General features: G+C 38.0%; 1 protein-coding gene across 2 annotated transcripts in view; it reads left to right on the top strand.

The window, feature by feature from the left end:
• Nucleotides 1-16024, top strand: part of SEPTIN14 (septin 14) — a 160877-nt gene that overhangs the window by 83443 nt on the left and 61410 nt on the right. For both annotated transcript variants that reach the window (XM_057315659.1, XM_026515894.4), the window contains 2 exons: nt 8403-8510; nt 9158-9226. In XM_057315659.1, coding sequence (XP_057171642.1) covers nt 9173-9226 — 54 coding nt within the window. In that variant the 5' untranslated portion in view covers nt 8403-8510; nt 9158-9172. The remainder of the gene's footprint in view (nt 1-8402; nt 8511-9157; nt 9227-16024) is intronic.

The following is a 16024-nucleotide window of genomic DNA, read 5'->3' as shown; positions in this document are numbered from 1 at the left end:
CCCCTTGTCCCACAAACACAACTAGATAACTATCAAATCGTCCTCGATTCCCCAGAAATTGACCTGAAGACTGACAGAACAAACTCCACAACTAAGGGGAGAGAAGAAGCCACATCAAAGAAGGTGGGAAGTACAGAGATGTGGTTTAGGGGAGAAACAGATTGTAGGTGCTGAGAAGGGGAGGGAGCCGTGGTCACAGAGAAGGGCAACAGAGAAAGCACACAGAAGAGCATACAAGGAGAACGTTTCCCCAAAGCCATTGGTTTGGAAAGTGGGAGGGGCTGAAATTTCATGAGTTCTTTTTTTTTTTTTTAATTTTTATTTTGTTATATTAGTCACCATGCAGCACATCCCCAGTTGTTGATGCAATGTTCCATGAGTCATTATTTGCATGTAACACCCAGTGCACCATGCAATACGTGCTCTCCTTAATACCCATCACTGGGAATGAACCATGAGAGACTGTGGACTCTGGGAAACAAACTGAGGACTTCATGAGTTCTTTTAACCAGCGGGGCTTAAAGTCTAGAGTTTTATTTTACTTTTTAAATTTTTTAATTTAAATTCAATTTAATTAACATGTACTGTATTATTAGTTTCAGAGGTAGAATTCAGTGATTCGTCAGTTCCATACAACACCCAGTGCTCATTACTTCAAGTGCCCTCCTTAATGCCCATCACCTAGTTTCCCCATCCGCCCAACAACCTCCCCCCCAGGAACCCTGTTTGTTCCCTATAGTTAAGAGTCTTTTATGGTTTGCCTCCCTCTCTGCTTTCCTCTTAGTTTATTTCTCCTTCCTTTCCCCTATGTTCAGCTGTTTTGTTTCTTAAATTCCACATATGCGTGAAATCATATGGTATTTGTCTTTCTTTGACTGACTTATTTTGCTTAGCATAATCCCCTCTAGTTCCATCCATGTCATTGCATATGGCAAGATGAAGCTGGTTGGTGCCATTCCTCTCCCAGAGCCCTTTATGATTATATGGTGTCCTCCTTTGTCTCTTGTTACAGTCTTTGTTTTAAGATTTATTTTGTCTGATATAAGTACTGCTACTATGACTTTCTTTTGACATCCATTTGCATGGTATGTTTCTCTGTCCCCTCCCTTTCAATCTGCAGGTGTCTTTAGGTCTAAAATGAGTCTTTTGTAGGCAGCATATACATGGATCTTATTTTTTTTTTAATCTATTCAGTCACCTTATATCTTTTGATTGGGCCATCTAGTCCATTTACATTCAAAGTAAGTATTGATAGGTATGAGTTTATTCCCATTTTATTACTTGTTTTGTGGTTATTTCTGAAGTTTTTCTGTGATCCTTTCTTCTCTTTCTCTCTTTCATGGTTTGCTGGTTTCCTTTAGTGATATATTTGGATTTCTTTCTTATTATTTGCATATCTTAGTGATTTTTGATTTGTGGTCACCATTAGGTTTGTATATACCACCTTCTGCATATTAATTTGATGGTTGTTTAAGTTTGAACCCACTCTTATTCTCTCCTCCCCATGTTTTAGGTATATGGTGTCATATTTTATATCCTTTTATTTCATGAGTTCCTTGACTGATTTTTTTTTTTTTACAGAAACATTCATTTTATTGTTTTTGTGTCTCCTATTTTTATGCTGTCACTCTTTCTTTCTCCTCAAAGACTTTTGTTTGTCTGGGAAACTCTTTAAGTCTCCCTCTATTCTAGAATGATAGCCTTGTTGGAGAGCTCATTCTTGGCTGCAGATTTTTCCCCATTCAGCACTTTGAATGTATCATGCCACTCCCTTATGGCTTGCAAAAATTCTGCTGAAAAATCCACTGATAACCTTATGAGGTTTCCCTTGTATGTAACTGTCTACTTTCATTATTGCTGCTTTTAATTTTTTCTTCTCTCACTACATTTTGCTATTTTATTTTATTTTTTATTAAGTTCAGTTAGCCAGCATATAGTACATCAAAAGTTTTTGCTGTAGTGTTCAATAATTCATCAGTTGCGTACAACACCCAGTGCTCATCACAACATGTGCCTATTTTATTTTTTTTTTTTTTTTTTTTTTTTTTTTAAAGATTTTATTTATTTATTTGACAGAGACAGAGACAGCCAGCGAGAGAGGGAACACAAGCAGGGGGAGTGGGAGAGGAAGAAGCAGGCTCCCAGCAGAGGAGCCTGACGTGGGGCTCGATCCCGGAACACCGGGATCACGCCCTGAGCCGAAGGCAGACGCTTTAACCGCTGTGCCACCCAGGCGCCCCACAACATGTGCCTATTTTAATTACAATAGATCTTGGTGTGGATTTGCTTGTGTTGAATTTGTTGGGGGCATTTCTGAGCCTCCTGGATCTAGGTATTTGTTTCCTTCCCCAGATTAGGGAAGTTTTCAGCTATTTTTTCTTCAAATAAAACTTCTGCCACCTTTTCTCTCTCTTTTCTTTCTGGGATCACTATAATGTGAATGTTATTAAGCTTGATGGAGTCACTGAATTCCTTACGTTTATTCTCATTTTGCATAATTCTTTTTTCTCTCTTTTGTTCAGCTTAATTACTGTGTCTTCTAGTTTATTATTTTTTCCCTCTGCTTCTTCTAGCCTGCTATTTATTCCATCAAATGTATTTTTTTAAAAAAAGATCTATTTATTTATTTTGAGACAATGAGCAGATGAGGGGAGGAGCAGAGGGAGAAAATCTTCAAGCAGACTCCCTGCTGAGCACAGACCCCCCCCCGCCCCCCCCCCCCCCCCGCAATGTGGGCTAGTCCGCACAACCCATGAGGTCATGACCTGAGCTGAAACCAAGAGTTAGACACTTAACTGACAACCATCCAGGTACCCTGCCATCAAGTGTATTTTTTTTAAGATTTTATTTATTTGAGGAGAGAGAACAAGAAAGCATGAATGCTACACGAATGGGGGAGGGGCAGAGGGAGAAACAGACTCCCCACTGAGCAGGGAGCCCAATGCGGGGCTCAATCCCAGGACCCCGGGATCACTCCCTGAGCCAAAGGCAGGCGCTTAATGACTGAGCCACCCGGGCACCCCCGGGATGTGCATTTTTAACTAGGTGATGCTGGTCCTCCTCCACCAGCGACACTGCAAAGCATGCACAGGTGAGGGGTGCAGTTATAACAAGGTGTGTATGTCCTGTGGCAGGTTGGGAGATACAGCATTGGCAGGGTTTGCACAGATTCTCTGGGGAAGAGGATCCACAGCTCTTGAGTCCAAGGCAGGTCTGTTGGTAGAGGCCAGGGCATGGTGTAAGCAAGTTTGGTAGTGAATACTGGAGCCTTGGTGGTTCTGGCAGGTGGCTGTGTGTTTTTGGTGAGGAGTGGGGGAAGGAAATGGCATCTTTTAGCTCCTTTATTCCTGGAGAAGCCCCTCAGGGAACTCTGAGATTGGTCTTCCTCCTGTATATCTGTGAGCTATTTGCTCTGCTGTTTCTTTAAGGTCAGGGGTTCAGCTTCCTGTCACCCTCCAGGTGTCTCAGAGCCAATTCTGCTGGTTTTGAAAGTTCCAGGCTTTAGGTTCTGCAGGTTGTAAGCACTCAGAAATTTGGCCCCTCTCACTTTCAAAGCCAGATGCTATGGGGATTTCTCTTCCCTTTGTAGGCTCCCTGGTGCGATAGTAATTTTTTCTCCCTTCTCTTGCCCGTGGCTTCCTCCCTCTGGTTGTCAGACCTATTGGTGTTTGTGTTCTCACCTAGTCCTCACCCTTCCTACTCTTTCAATGTGGCTTTTTTTTTCTACATTTAGTTGTGGACTTTGTTCAGCTAGTCTCTGGGTCCTTTTCTGTGTTGTTTTCTCTGGTGCAAGAGTTATCTAGTCATATCCATGGGATGAGGTGGATTTAGGGTCCTCTTACTCTGCCATCTTCCCTGTAAGCTCCTAAACCGTATTTTCTCAAAGGAAATTGTTGAGAAGAATTGCAGTTTTTCAAATCTCTAAAATGTTTGGCTTACTTAAAGAAAACTGGTGAAAAAATTTTAAAAAGACAGATATAGACGCCTTCTGTTGATAAACTGGAAAACTTAATATTGTTAAGATGTAAATATTATTCAAAACGACCCCTGTTCAGTGTAATCCCTATCAAAATTCAAACATGTTTCTGGAAATAGGAAAATTTGTTCTAAAATTCATGAAGAGTTTTCAGGGGTCCTATGTATTTAATGTTGAAAATAGGAAAAGGTTGGAAGTCTCAGATTTCCTGATATCAAACTTATTACAATACTGCAGTAATCAAAACAGTGTGGCACTGGCATAAAGACAAATATATAGACCAAAATGAAATAGAATAGGAAGCCCAGAAATAAACCCTCACATATATAATCAAATGATTGTCTAACTACAATCCCAAGAGCATTCAATGGGGAAAGAATGGACTTTTCAACAAATAGTGTTGAGAAATCTGGATATTCATATCCCAGAAAATAAAGTTGGACCCTAACCCTCCACCATATACAAAATTAACTCAAAATGGATCAAAGACCTAAGTGTGAGAACTAAAATTATAAAACTCAGAAGAATCCATAGGAGTACAACTTCATGACATGCTCCTGGAAATGATTTCTTGCATTTGACACCAAAAGCACAGGCAACAAAAGAAAAAAAATAAATTGGATCTCATCAATATTTAACACTTTTGTAGATCAAAGGACACTGGTAATAGAGTGAAAAGACAATCAACAAAATGGGAGAAATTATTTGCAAATAATTATATCTGATAAGAGGTTAATATCCAGAATATAAAAACTCATACAATTCAACAACAAATAAGAGACAAGCAGATTAAAAAGTGGGCTCGAATAGACATTTCTTCAAACAAGGTATACAAATAGCTAATAAGGGGCGCCTGGTGGCTCAGTCGTTAAGCGTCTACCTTTGACTCAGGGCGTGATCCTGGAGTCCTGGGATCGAGCCCCACGTCAGGCTCTTCCGCTGGGAGCCTGCTTCTTCCTCTCCCACTCCCCTGCTGTGTTCCCTCTCTCGCTGGCTGTCTCTCTCTCGCTGTCAAATAAATAAATAAAATCTTTAAAAAAAACAACAACAAATAGCTAATAAGCACATGAAAAGGTATTCAACATCATTAATTATTAGGAAAATGCAAATCAAAACCGTAAGATGACACTTCACACCTACTAGGATGGCTACTATTTAAAAAAACAGAAAATACAAGTGTTGGGAGGGATGTGGAGAAATGGGAACATTTGTGCTTTACTAGTGGGAATGTAAAATTGTACATGTGCTGTGGAAAACAGTTAAGCAGTTTCTCAAAAAATGAAACAATTACAATATGATCCAGCAATTCTGCTTCTGGGCATATGCCCACCCAAAATTGAAATCAGGGTCTCAAAAAGATATTTGCATTTTCATGTTCATTGCAACATTATTTACAATAGCCAAAGAGACCCAGTGTCCACTGACAGATGAATGGATAAGCAAAATGTAGTATATGCATATTAAGGAATATCATTCAGCCTTTAAAAGGAAGAAAATTCTATGTAATGAGCACTTGTGTTATAAGCAACTGATGAATCACTAAATTCTACCCCTGAAACTAATAATACATTATATATTAACTAAGTTGAATTTAAATAAAAAATTTTAAAAAGGAAGAAAATTCTGACACATACTACAGCATGGATGAATCTTGAAGATGTTATGCTAAGTGAAATAATTCACTCACAAAAGGACAAATATTATATGATTCCACTTATATGGGATACCTAGAGTATCCAAATTCCGACATTCACAGTAAGTACAGAGATTGCCAGGGGCTGGAGGTGGGGTGAAGGGGATGGCCATTTGCTGTTTAATGAGTATAGTCAGTTTGAGAAAAGGAAGAGTTCTGGAGATGAAAGGTGGTGATGATTGTACAACAAAGTGAATTTACTGAATACCACTGAACTTAAAATGATGAATTTTATGTCATAACATAACCATATTCTAACTTAATATAAAAAAGCAAAAATAAAGACAACTCAATTACCGTATCTGCTTCTACATTCAATCTCTTGAAATATATTGTCTTGGTTGATGTTTCTTTTTTTAATTTTAATTTATTTTTATTATTTTTTTATTATGTTCAGTTAGCCACTGTATAGTACATCATTAGTTTTTGATGTAGTGTTCAAGGTTTCGTTAGTTACGTGGTTGATGTTTCTGAAGAAAATCTGGCTTCATATAGATATGTAGTGGGAGGAAAGGAATCCTTAAGTAGTTTTCTCACATAATTGTTAATGTTTTTCTTTGATACTCCACCAAAATGTGACAAGATATGTTGTAATGTAGAAGCTGAAATCATATTAAAGAACCTTTTGTTTTATTACATTAAAATCTGTTGTTCTATCTCACTCTCTAAATGGATCTTGAACTCCCCTATGACTCTGTAACGTAATGCATCGGTCATTTGGAAAATACCTGTTTACTATATTCAACCCAGTGTTACTTGGCGGAGGGTGATTTTACCCTTTAGGAAATATTTGGCAATATCTGGAAACAGGTTTGGTTGTCACACTCAAGGCTTGCTACTGTCATCTACTAAGTACAGGCCAGAGATGCCACTAAACATCATACAGCCACTTCACAACAAAGAATTATATGGCCTCGGGGTGCCTGGGTGGCGCAGTCATTAAGCGTCTGCCTTCGGCTCAGGGCGTGATCCCGGTGTTCTGAGATCGAGCCCCACATCAGGTTCCTCCGCTAGGAGCCTGCTTCTTCCTCTCCCACTCCCCCTGCTGTGTTCCCTCTCTCACTGGCTGTCTCTCTGTCAAATAAATAAATAAAATCTTAAAAAAAAAAAAAAGAATTATACGGCCTCAAATGTCAATTTTTGGGAAACCTAGTCTATTTAATGCTGACATGCTTCATTATACAATATCAAAATTTTATATTTGTTAATACTACCACTAATCTTTTAGGGCAAGTTTGTAAGCATTAGGAATCTGTTAGGATCATGATGGTGGATATGAGTGCTCTAAAAACTTTGAGACTCAAATTTTACCATTTGCAACATATATTTCCAGTTATTTTCCTTCACGTTACAAAGCACATTTTATTCATTTTCAAGAAACTGTCTTAGAAATAACAAAGCCTGAAAACTAATGTCGTCAGTTGTTTTTTCAATGGAAATTGTTGTTCCTTGACAAAAGGAGTTACTATTTCTCACATCCACATTACTTGTTTTACCTAAGACATCCATCACACTTGCATAGTATAAATATTCGTGGGTATTCGCTGCCTTTTTCTTTTTGCATGAATGTGTGAAGTGACTAACACAGTGACTAATAATACAATTTGGTGCCACTGCCTTGATGAAAGTAGCAACAGTTTTACCTACCATTGCTTTTGAACCATCAGTGGAAATGTCAACACATTGGGAAAAACAAATCACCTTCATGTTATTAGAAAAATGTTTGACCTTATGGACTCCCTGAAAGAGTCAGTGATCTCCAGAGTCCTAGGGAACATACTTTGAGAATTTTGGCTCAGACTTATGTGACATAAACTCCACAATTTGTTTAAGGCAAAGTTAGTTAGCTTTTAAAATACAAGATCACTTGTATCTCCAGTTTTCAAGCCATCTTGTACAGGCTTGCCAGAAAGTCAGCAGTTAGAGATTCTCTTTTTCTGAAAATATTTTTCTCTTTTTTGTAGCTTTGTTAAGATGTGACTGACAAATAAAAACTATATATATTTAAGGTGCACAATGTGATGTTTTGATATACATTGTGAAATGATTATCCCAATAAAGCTACCATTACCTCACAGAGTTACCATTGTGGGGGGGGGGCAGGGAAGAACACTTAAGATCTACTCTTTTAGCAAATTTCAAGTATGCAAACACCATGGTATACAGTAGATCTCCAGAACTTTTTTATCTGCATAACTAAAACTTGAAACTCTTGAATTTATGGTAACATTTCAAATTCTGAGAGGATAGATAGAAAAAGTTAAGAAACAGTTCTTTTTTAGTGGTTTAGATGTTTAGTTGGTTGCAATTAAAAGCTGGAAATCACTGCAATTACCTATCATTAAAGTTCTGCTAAATAATATAAATAATAATAATAATAATAATAATAATAATATATACTAGACTAGAGTAAATCATACCATAAAACAGAAAACGATTTGTATTACAGGACACTATTTGCTATAAAGGAAAAATATGAGGTCAATGTATATACAAGAGAGGAATAATCCTCAGGATGTATCAAGTGAAGAAACCATGGCACAGAGCCATTCTTTGATTCTGTTTGCTTTTCTTTTTGCTATACTTGTGTATAATATTTCCTTTTAAATCATGGCTCATATTCTCATATCTTTGTGCTGTACTCAGAAGTAGGGTAGCATGTCCTTCTCAGGCAGTTCTGCTTAGAAATCAGCACAAAATGCTCTTTTGTACCTCTCCTCCCTTGTTCCACAGTGTTGCAAACAGAGTGAATATTTGGTCCATAACTGGGGACAGTAGAAAGAACACCAGCTTTGGATCAGTTCAGACCTGTGTCTACTGCATAGTTGAAATCTTGGGCAAGTAAGTTACTTGAATTTTTCTGAATCTGAATTTTCTCACTTGGCATATGGCAACAAAAATATGTGTATATGAGGACTAAAGGAGCTGAAGCGCATAAGCGCTCAGCACAATGCTGGGTGCATAGTAAGAGCGTCATAAATGACAATTGTTATTAATTTAGTTCAATGTCTAAGGGACTTGTTTAGATTTTATAGGCTCTTCTTTCCCAATTCTCCTTAAATAAGTACACTATAACACCCTAGTCTTCCCTGATAAGCTACTCAAGAAAGTTAAGTAATTATGTACTTTCCTGATTCTTTTAAGCACCTTTCAAAGCAAAATTTCCTATTTCACATCTAGATAGTACTTGAAAGAAGAATGCTCTCTGTTGTCTTGATTTCAGAAGAGAGTTCACCTTTCTTTGGATGATTTTGCATGTTTATGGTTAAATGTATCTCTGTACATTGTAAGTTAGATATTACATATTATTTATTATATAGGAACCTGTCTAGGAAAACAGCCACAATTTAAAACAGGTCAGTTGTCTGGACTGAAAGCCGAAACCTGGGATAAATGTCCTATTAGAATCGCTTATTGATCTAAATTGTATTACAGGAATATAGCCTTCTAAAGTAGTTTTTAAAAGATTTTTATTTCTTCATTTTCAGCTTTTTCAACCTGGCATGGCGGAAAAACCAATGTGTATGCCCACGCAAATACCCCGTGGTGAAGATGTAGTTGAGTATATCTTTCAAATAGAACTTTACATTTTGTACTTTAATGAGATTGGGTGATTTTAAAATATTGACTCAGTAAAATGATATAGACATAGATGATACAGGCTCATGTTTGTTATGTTTGCACATGAATTAACTTTTATATTGATTGGAGTTAAATACCAATAATGGTTTAAATAACTGTTGCCTGTTTCTTGAGTTTGCAGACCTTTTTAGTAGTGCAAAAGAGTATTCCTATTTAACACCAAAGAATAACAAATCAGAACTTCAGAACTTCCCATTAGATGAGGAGAATAGCATTATTTTGATCCATGTATTTGTGGAACTTTATGTGCTGATAATAAATGACATTAAAATGAAGTTATTTTAGGAAATGGTTGAGTGACTGCTTGTTAATTTCTTTGCTTAGTGGGAGATTGAACCAAGTTTCATTTTAAGATGAGCGTCTATACTAGGGACAATATATAATAATTCACATAAAAATTTACACTAAAAAAGAGAGTAATATGTCTGAATGGGTGAAAACTCAGTTTTGAATTCTTTTTGAGCAGAATTTCAAATATATACATGAGTATTGATCTATGTTAAATCGTGTTCATTTATGTTTTTTGTAATTTAAATTCAATTAGCCAAGGTATAGTACATCTTTGGTTTTTGATATAATGTTCAGTGATTCATTAGTTCAGTTTAACACTCAGTGCTCATCATATCACGTGCCCTCTTTAATGCCCATCACCCAGGTACCCCATCCCCCCACCCACCTCCCTTTCAGCAACCCTCAGTTTGTTTCCCGGAGTCAAGAGTCTCGTATGATTTGCCTCCCTCTCTGATGTCTTCCCATTCGGTAACCCCCCACCCCTATTGTCTTAATAACTAATGGCTCTCTTCTTGGTGTTTTCTCTTCCTCCAAACATGTAGGTTTTTCTGTATCCAAACTACAACTTTTTTTTCCTTTTCCTTCTCACTGGTACTTCTCTGGAGTGAATGACTTATTCAATTTTATTTTTCTATCAGTCATACTTTAAAAATCACACTTAATCCACCTTTCATCTTCACTGTTTTTCAAACTACTGTCAAAGTTTTGTTTCAGAAACTAAACCACTGACTTATGTCCATTCCATATTATCTTTGGTTCCCCCTTAGTGTTAAATCATGGTGAACACTCCTTTGTTTACGTGATATTAAAATAATAAAATTTTTGAATTAGAAGGGATCCAGAAGGCCAATAGCGAAACTTTAATCCGATACATAAATACATGCTACACATTTTTTAGGAAGTAATCTTATAGGGTCTTTTTTGTGGAACCCTTTTGCAATTAGCAACTAGTTTATTCTCTCATTTAAATATTAAAACTATCATGTTCAAACAGTAGGAAAGAGAAAACACTTCTCTCAATCTAGTTTTTTTTTTATTAACTTTTTTTTACCAGCAGTAACTAATCTTGGGACAACTTTTTATATCAGCACACAGATCAACCTCATTCTTTTTAATAGCTTAGCTCTGTACTTCCTAGTACACAGTTGTTATGAAAGTACTTTTCTTCAATAACCAGTCCCCTCTAGGTAGCGATAGGGTAACTCCCACTTTTTTTTCCTTTCCTTTTTTTTTTTTTAATTATGATGTTAGTCACCATACAGTACATCATTAGTTTTTGATGTAGTGTTCCATGATTCATTGTTTGCGTGTAGCACCCAGTGCTCCATGCAATACGTGCCCTCCTTAATACCCATCACCGGGCTAGCCCATCTCTCCACCTCCCTCCCCTCTGAAACCATCAGTTTGTTTCCCAGAGTCCATAGTCTCTCGTGGTTCATTCCCACTTCTGTTTACCCACGCTTCATTCTTCCCTTCCTTCTCCTACCGATCTTCCTGCTATTCCTTATGTTCCACAAATGAGTGAAACCATATGATAATTGTCTTTCTCTGCTTGACTTATTTCACTTAACATAATCTCCTCTGGTCCCATCCATGTTGCTGCAAATGTTGGATAATCATTCTTTCTGATGGGCAAGTAATATTCCATTGTATATATGGACCACATCTTTATCCATTCGTCTGTTGAAGGGCATCTCGGCTCCTTCCACAGTTTAGCTATTGTGGACAATGCTGCTATGAACATTGGGGTGCATATGGCCCTTCTCTTCACTACGTCTGTATCTTTGGGGTAAATACCCAGTAGTGCAATTGCTGGGTCATAGGGTAGCTCTATTTTTAACTTTTTGAGGGACCTCCACACTGTTTCCCAAAGTGGCTGTACCAACTTGCATTCCCACCAGCAGCGTAAGAGGGTTCCCCTTTCTCCACATCCTCACCAACATTTGTTGTTTCTTGCCTTGTCAACTTTTGCCATTCTAACTGGTGTTAGGTGGTATCTCAGTGTGGTTTTGATTTGAATTTCCCTGATGGCTAGTGATGTTGAACATTTTTTCATGTGTCTGTTAGCCATTAGTATGGTTTTTTTTGGAAAAGTGTCTGTTCATATCTTCTACCCATTTTTTAATTTGATTATTTGTTTCTTGGGTATTGAGTTTGAGAAGTTCTTTTTTTTTTAATGATTTTTTATTATATTATGTTAGTCACCATACAGTACATCCCCGGTTTCCGATGTAAGGCTCGATAATTCATTAGTTGTGTATAACACCCAGTGCACCATGCAATACGTGCCCTCCTTCCTACCCATCACCGGTCTATCCCATTCCCCCACCCCCCTCCCCTCTGAGGTCCTCAGTTTGTTTCTCATAGTCCATGGTCTCTCATGTTTCATTCCCCCTTCTGATTACCCCCCCTTTCTTTATCCCTTTCTTCCCCTACCGATCATCCTAGCTCTTATGTTCCATAGATGAGAGAAATCATATGATAGTTGTCTTTCTCTGCTTGACTTATTTCACTTAGCATTATCTCCTCCAGTGCCGTCCATGTTGTAGCAAATGTTGAGAACTCGTTCTTTCTAATAGCTGAGTAATATTCCATTGTATATATGGACCACAACTTCTTAATCCAGTCATCTGTTGTAGGGCATCTTGGCTCCTTCCACGATTTAGCTATTGTGGACATTGCTGCTATGAACATTGGGGTGCATATGGCCCTTCTCTTCACTACATCTCTTTCTTTGGGGTAAACACCCAGTAGTGCAATGGCTGGATCATAGGGTAGCTCAATTTTTAACTTTTTAAGGGACCTCCACACTGTTTTCCAGAGTGGCTGTACCAACTTGCATTCCCACCAGCAATGTAGGAGGGATCCCCTTTCTCCACATCCTCTCCAACAATTGTTGTTTCTTGCCTTGTCTATTTTTGCCATTCTAACTGGCGTAAGGTGGTATCTCAGTGTGGTTTTGATTTGAATTTCCTTGATGGCTAATGATTTTGAACATTTTTTCATGTGTCTGTTAGCCATTTGTATGTCTTCATTGGAAAAGTGTCTGTTCATATCTTCTGCCTATTTTTTGATTTGTTTATTTGTTTCTCGTGTATTGAGTTTGAGAAGTTCTTTGTAGATCTTGGATACCAGTCCTTTATCTGTAGTGTCATTTGCAAATATATTCTCCCATTCCGTGGGCTACCTCTTAGTTTTTCTGACTGTTTCCTTGGCTGTGCAGAAACTTTTAATCTTGATGAAGTCCCATAAATTCATTTTATCTTTTGTTTCTCTTGCCTTTGGGGATGTGTCATGAAAAAGGTTGCTTTGGCCGATGTCGTAGAGGTTGCTGCCTATGTTCTCCTCTAGAATTTTGATGGATTCCTGTCTCACATCGAGGTCTTTCATCCATTTGGAGTTTATTTTTGTGTATGGTGTGAGATAGTGGTCAAGTTTCATTCTTTTGCATGCAGCTGTCCAATTTTCCCAGCACCATTTATTGAAGAGACTGTCTTTTTCCCTGAGAAGTTCTTTATAGATCTTGGATACCAGAATTTTATCTGTAGTGTCATTTGCAAATATCTTCTCCCATTCTGTGGGTTGCCTCTTTGTTTTGATGACTGTTTCCTTTGCTGTGCAGAAGCTTTTTATCTTGATGAAGTCCCAAAAGTTCATTTTTGCTTTTGTTGCCCTTGCCTTTAGAGACGTGTCATGAAAGAAGTTGCGGTGGCTGATGTTGAAGAGGTTACAGCCTATGTTCTCCTCTATGATTTTGATGGATTCCTGTCTCACATCGAGGTCTTTCATCCATTTGGAGTTTATCTTTGTGTATGGTGTGAGAGAGTGGTCGAGTTTCATTCTTCTGTATATAGCTATCCAATTTTCCCAGCACCATTTATTGAAGAGACTGTCTTTTTTCCACCAGATGTTTTTTCCTGCTTTGTCAAAGATTAGTTGACCATAGAGTCGAGGGTCCATTTCTGGAGTCTGTATTCTGTTCCATTGGTCTATGTGTCTGTTTTTGTGCCAGTACCATGCTGTCTTGGTCATTACCGCTTTGTAGTATAGCTTGAAATCAGGCAACGTGATGTCCCCAGCTTTGTTTTTCCTTTTCAACAGTTCTTTGGAGATTCGGGGTCTTTTCTGGTTCCACACAAATTTTAGGATTGTTTGTTCCAGCTCTTTGAAAAATGGCGTTGGTATTTTGATTGGGATGGCGTTGAAAGTGTAGATTGCTCTGGGTAGCATAGACAATTTAACTGTGTTTCTTCTTTCAATCCATGAGCATGGAATGTTTTTCCATCTTTTTGTGTCTTCTTCAATGTCTTTCATCAGTGTTCTGTAGTTTCTAGAGTATAGATCCTTTACCACTCTGGTTAAATTTATTCCGAGATATCTTATGGTTTTTGGTGCTGTTGTAAATGGAATGGATTCCCTAATTTCTCTTTCTTCAGTCTCATTGTTTGTTTAAAGAAATGCAACTGATTTCTGTGCATTGATTTTGTATCCTGCCACGTTACTGAATTGTTGTATGAGTTCTAGTAATTTGGGGGTGGAGTCTTTTGGGTTTTCCATATAAAGTGTCATGTCCTCTGCGAAGAGAGAGAGTTTGACTTCTTCTTTGCCATTTGTATACCTTTTATTCTTTTTTGTTGTCTGATTGCTCTTGCTAGGACTTCTAGTACTGTGTTGAACAATAATGGTGAGAGTGGGCATCCTTGTCATGTTTCTGATCTTAAGGGAAAGGCTCTCAGCTTTTCCCCATTGAGAACGATATTCGGTGTAGGCTTTTCATAAATGGTTTTTATGAAATTGAGGAATGTACCCTCTATCCCTACACTCTGAAGGGTTTTAATCAGGAAAGGATGCTGTATTTTGTCAAATGCCTTTTCTGCATCAATTGAGAGGATCATATGGTTCTTGTCTCTACTCTTATTAATGTTATCTATCACACTGATCAATTTGTGAATGTTGAACCACCCTTGCATCCCAGGGATGAATCCCACTTGGTCATGATGGATAATCCTTTTAATGTACTGTTGGATCCTATTAGCTAGGATCTTGTTGAGAATTTGGGCATCCATGCCCATCAGGGATATCGGTCTGTAATTCTCCTTTTGGATGGGGTCTTTGCCTGGTTGTGGGATCAAGGTAATACTGGCCTCATAGAATGAGTTTGGTAGTTTTCCTTCTGTTTCTATTTTTTGAAACAGCTTCAGGAGAATAGGTATTATTTCTCCTTTGAATATTTGGTAGAATTCCCCAGGGGATCCATCAGGCCCTGGACTCTTGTTTTTCGGGAGGTTTTTGATCAGTACTTCAATTTCTTCACAATTAATCGGTCTGTTTAGATAATCAATTTCTTCCTGTGTCAGTCTGGGTAGTTCATAGGTTTTGAGGAAGGCATCCATTTCTTCCAGGTTGTTTAATTTATTGGCATATAGTTGTTGATAATAGTTTCTAATGCTTGTTTGTATTTCCTTGGTGTTGGTCGTGATCTCTCCCCTTTCATTCGTAATTTTATTAATTTGGGTTCTTTCTCTATTCTTTTGAATAAGTCTGGCCAGTGGCTTATCATCTTATTAATTCTTTCAAAGAACCAGCTTCTAGTTTTGTTGATCTGCTCTACTGTGTTTCTGGTTTCTAATTCATTGATCTCTGCTCTAATCTTAATCAGTTGTCTTTTCGTGAGTGGGTTAGGTCTGTTCTTCTGTTCCATCTCCAGCTTCTTAAGGTGAGAATATAAGGACTGCATTTTAGATTTTTCTATTATTTTGAGTGAGGCTTGGATGGCTATGTATTTTCCCCTTAGGACCGCCTTTGCAGTGCCCATAGGTTTTGGACCGATGTGTTTTCGTTCTCATTGGTTTCCATAAATTGCTTAAATTCTTTAACTTCCTGGTTTACCCAGTCATTCTTAAGCAGGATGGTCCTTAGTTTCCAAGTGTTTGAATTTCTTCCAAATTTTTCCTTCTGATTGAGTTCCAGTTTCAAAGCATTGTGGTCTGAGAATATGCAGGGAATAATCTCAGTCTTTTGGTGTCAGTTAAGACCTGTTTTGTGATCCAGTGTATGGTCTATTCTGGAGAAAGTTCCATGTGCGTTTGAAAAGAATGAGTATTCTGTTGGTCTAGGGTGTAGTGTTCTGTATATATCTATGAGGTCCATCTGGTCCAGTATGTCATTCAAAGCTCTTGTTTCTTTGTTGACTTTCTGCTTAGATGATCTGTCTATTGCTGAGAGTGGAGTGTTGAGGTCCCCTACTATTAATGTACTGTTATCTATATGTCCTTTATTCTGATTAAGATTTGGCTTATGTGGGGCGCCTGGGTGGCACAGCAGTTAAGCGTCTGCCTTCGGCTCAGGGCGTGATCCTGGCGTTGTGGGATCGAGCTCCACATCAGGCTCCTCCGCTATGAGCCTGCTTCTTCCTCTCCTAC

This window comes from Ursus arctos, unplaced genomic scaffold (assembly GCF_023065955.2).
Source record: "Ursus arctos isolate Adak ecotype North America unplaced genomic scaffold, UrsArc2.0 scaffold_2, whole genome shotgun sequence".
NCBI lineage: Eukaryota > Metazoa > Chordata > Mammalia > Carnivora > Ursidae > Ursus > Ursus arctos.
Note: the sequence above shows the minus strand (reverse complement) of the source record. Positions and strands in the feature narration are given on the sequence as shown.